We start from the raw sequence: 4,114 nt of genomic DNA, 5'->3' as shown, positions 1-4,114 counted from the left end.
GTTTAACCTCAAATAATTCGTGCGATTGTACTAAAAAAGATTTAAGTTTCTATAAAGAAAATTTACACCGGGGAGTCACTTGATCCATTACAATAGGTAATCTGTCTTATTTTCAAGATTACAACTCTTACATCTATGGAGACTTGTATATATCTTTTGAGTGATTTCATAGTGAAAAAAACAAATCTTAAAACTGACGAGGTATATAACTTAAACTCATTAAGAAAATATAAATGTTTAGTACAAAATATGCTAAAGTAGAAAAACATCATCAAAGGTTGGGGCGATTGGCATAAGTATTCCTTATTCTTAACCGGACGTCACATATTCGAGCCATAATAATAAAATTGTCTTTAATAGAGAGTATTTACTCCAATAGGATGGAGAGAGATGATAATGTTTGTTGTTTTTGAGCTACGAATGCTCATTCAACGACCAAAGCTACTAATAGTCTTCCCAAAGAAGAATCTCCGTAAAAAATGTAATCAAGAAGGTTAAAGACATACATACAAATACCCCACATCGTTTGGTTTAATTAATTACGCCAATTTCCCCGGCGTTTTCTCTCTTTATAATCCCCTCTTTCCTCTCTTTTTTCCCATGTCCCAGCCCAATCTCCTTTATTCTAACTAATACAACCCCACTTCAACACTTTACCACATTGAGAAAAGATACCCACAAGCACATATGGCCACCTCCTTTATTTCTCTCCTTTTCCTCTTGTCCTCTCTTCTCTTAATTCCTTCCCTCCTTGCCTCTTCTCCCTTACAAAATCCCCAATCTGTTGTTGATCAAGTTGATAGGTACATTTTGCACACATGCTCCACTAATTAACTACTGTCCGTTTCATTTTATGTAGCAGTATTTTCTTATAAATTCGTTCGAAAAGACCAACGATATATAGTGCTATATTTTATTTTTATATTTTTATTTGTCATGGCATGCTTTTATAATCACAATATGTCATACGCTGATTTAAGATCACAAAATTTAAAAAAACTTTCTTCTTTTTAAAATTATGACGACAAACTACTGTAACATAAATTGAACCATCGCAGTATATATTAAGCTTTTCACTTGTCTATTCTTATTTTTTTTTTTTGAACTTTCATATGGTCAATGGCGATGTATACTAATTTACGGTTTTGTTCTAATCCAATTATTTTGACACGGATCACGTATTTGTGCTAAGAAATTTACTTAATATATATAAATAATTTATCCTAAACCCAGTAAATTATAATTTAAAATCTATAAACTAAAATTCTAAATACGCCTCGGCATATGGTAGATTATGCACAACATGGTTTGACATTTTCTTAATTTCTTACTAGTTTCTTTTTTCGGCAGGAGCATAAATGTGTCAAGGAGGAACTTGGGCTATCTCTCATGTGGCACTGGAAACCCTATAGATGACTGCTGGCGTTGTGACCCCAACTGGGAAAAAAACCGCCAAAGGCTAGCTGATTGTGCTATTGGCTTCGGCAAGAATGCTGTTGGTGGCAGAGACGGCAAAATATACGTGGTCACTGACTCCAGCAACGACGATCCCGTTACCCCTAAATCGGGCACTCTCCGATATGCTGTTATTCAAAACGAGCCGTTGTGGATTATTTTTGCTAGGGATATGGTCATTCAACTGAAAGAAGAACTTATTATGAATTCTTTCAAGACTATTGATGGAAGAGGAGCTAGCGTTCACATTGCAGGTTAACATTTTGAGTTTTGACAAATATTAAATTCTGAATTCATAATTTCAGAAATAAACTCGTAAAGTTTGATAGCACGTTTGACTAACCTTTCTAAATTTAATTTGCTTGTTCTGAAAAATATTTTTTAGAAAAATTACTTTTAGAGAGTAGAAATATTTGGCTATTCAATTCAAAAATTACTTTTTTCAATATTAGATCAGCAATTTTCTCGTGGCCATTGTTTCAAAAGTGTTTCTGGAAATTGAACTAGTGATTTTGTGATAGTGACACATATTTTTTTTCTAAAAGTTGGTTGTCTAAATATCTCTAACTCTCTAAACGAAATGCTTACTTCTCTAAAGCTTAACAAAACGCGCCATAATTTTAAATTTTATTTTGCAGGTGGGCCATGCATAACCATACAAGGTGTGACCAATATTATCATCCATGGAATCCACATACATGATTGTAAGCAAGGGGGGAATGCTATGGTGAGGAACTCCTCACAGCACTATGGGTGGAGGACTATATCAGATGGTGATGGAGTCTCCATATTTACTGGAAGTCATATTTGGGTAGACCATTGCTCCTTGTCTAATTGCATGGATGGGTTGATTGATGCTATTATGGGGTCCACTGCAATTACCATTTCTAACAATTACATGACTCACCATGATAAAGTTATGTTATTGGGACACAGTGATTCCCATGTCCAGGACAAGAACATGCAAGTAACCATTGCTTTCAATCACTTTGGAGAAGGCCTTGTCCAAAGAATGCCAAGGTAATATAAATCAAAAAGCTACTTTATACTTGTCCCAAAGTTATTCAACATTTTCGTTAAATTAAATGATGGATGTGTTAGGCCAAGTATATATACACACCAAAATTTTGGTCTAGTACATTTTTCCCATTTTAACTGCCACAAAAAATCGGTTAGAAGTTATAGTTTGTTTGACTAAGTTTTTAAAAAGCTAAAAGAGTTTACTTTAATTTGGAGAGTTGAGGCATTTGTTTAAGCTTTTAGGGAAAACAATATGTGATTTTAAGTATGTAGTAACATAAATTGTATTTTAAAAGCTGCAAAAGTACTGTAACTTTTTTTTTTTCCTAGAAGCACTTTTGGAACCGTAACCAATTATAAATTCTTGCTCTTATATTGGCAAAAGTGTCTTTCAAATTGATAGTCAAACAAAAAAAATTATTGTCCAAAAGTATTTTTGGAAAACTAATTCTGACAAAATGTACTTACTAAAATAAACAGATTTTGAGAGCTTAACTAAGCAAGCTATTACAGCGAGTGTATGTTACATATGATTTGATGAAATTGTGGGTTGAGTTTTTGAACATGCATGCAGATGTAGACATGGTTACTTCCATGTGGTAAACAATGACTATACACACTGGGAAATGTATGCCATTGGTGGTAGTGCTAATCCCACCATTAATAGCCAGGGCAACAGATTCCTTGCTCCTGATATTAGATTCAGCAAAGAGGTTATCATTCTCACTTTCATTAACAAATAAAATTAAAATATTGTATCTAATGTTATTATTATTAGTCACTTCCGTTACTATTATCGACTGTTGCATTATAATCACTGCATGCATAACTAGACCATAAATTAGACGACCCCTAAAATTATAGAAATTTTTTGTGAATTGTGTATAGGTGACAAAGCATGAGGATGCACCAGAAAGTGAATGGAAGAATTGGAATTGGAGGACTGATGGGGACTTAATGTTAAATGGTGCATTTTTCATAAAATCAGGAGCTGGAGCCTCTTCAAACTATGCCAAGGCTTCAAGCTTAAGTGCTAAACCTTCTTCACTAATAAGTTCCATTGTCTCCGGTGCCGGCGCCCTTAGTTGCCGGAAAGGTTCCCGTTGCTGATTAAAGTATTTCCTAACAAAGATGACAAAGTTTCATTTTATGAAAAAAGATGGATTTTATTGAAGGAAATCATGGAGTGAAGGTAGGAAAAAGACATGAACTATGTTGTAACTTTTTTTTTTTTTTTTGGTTGCATATTTCTGATTCAGCCTATTTGACTTGATTATCCAATACAACCTCTGCATGCTATCTCAGCCACTGGGACTTACAGATCCCCTTCTAACTGGTTTCTCCAGAAAGCAAGTCTAGAAGTGTTGTTGATTACTTCAATATAATTAAATATATTGCTATAAATTTGAATCTTGTGGATGTCTTTTCTCTCTCTCATTGATTCATATAGGACTAGAGGGGTGACAAAAAGGGTCCAAAGGACAAAAAATTGATTAAAGTGGATTAATGAAGACAAAGGTAATGATTCAAAGCATTATCAACCGAAATACCATACGAAGTGATAGGCAAGTTTAACTACCAATATTCAAGTCAATGGACATTCTATTTGAGGATTAGTGTCATTGCAGGCCATATTGTC

General features: G+C 34.0%; 1 protein-coding gene across 1 annotated transcript; it reads left to right on the top strand.

The window, feature by feature from the left end:
• The first annotated feature begins 571 nt into the window (after positions 1–571).
• On the top strand, positions 572–3,892 carry LOC132601752 (probable pectate lyase 18). The gene is made up of 5 exons (XM_060314821.1): positions 572–803; positions 1,351–1,709; positions 2,094–2,475; positions 3,050–3,188; positions 3,364–3,892. Exons 1-5 carry the CDS (start codon positions 688–690, stop codon positions 3,583–3,585), a joined length of 1,218 nt encoding a protein of 405 aa, XP_060170804.1. The 5' UTR covers positions 572–687; the 3' UTR covers positions 3,586–3,892.
• Positions 3,893–4,114: the final 222 nt, after the last annotated feature.

This window comes from Lycium barbarum, chromosome 1, assembly GCF_019175385.1.
Source record: "Lycium barbarum isolate Lr01 chromosome 1, ASM1917538v2, whole genome shotgun sequence".
NCBI lineage: Eukaryota > Viridiplantae > Streptophyta > Magnoliopsida > Solanales > Solanaceae > Lycium > Lycium barbarum.
The sequence above is the reverse complement of the archived record's forward strand: the minus strand, read 5'-3'. Positions and strand labels throughout refer to the sequence as shown.

Bases quoted from the DNA above. Each gene is read 5' to 3' on its own strand.
- LOC132601752 (XM_060314821.1), top strand. From the start codon at position 688: ATGGCCACCTCCTTTATTTCTCTCCTTTTCCTCTTGTCCTCTCTTCTC. The intron at 2,476-3,049 runs GTAATATAAATC...ACATGCATGCAG, and splicing joins CTTGTCCAAAGAATGCCAAG to ATGTAGACATGGTTACTTCC. The intron at 3,189-3,363 runs GTTATCATTCTC...AATTGTGTATAG, and splicing joins ATATTAGATTCAGCAAAGAG to GTGACAAAGCATGAGGATGC.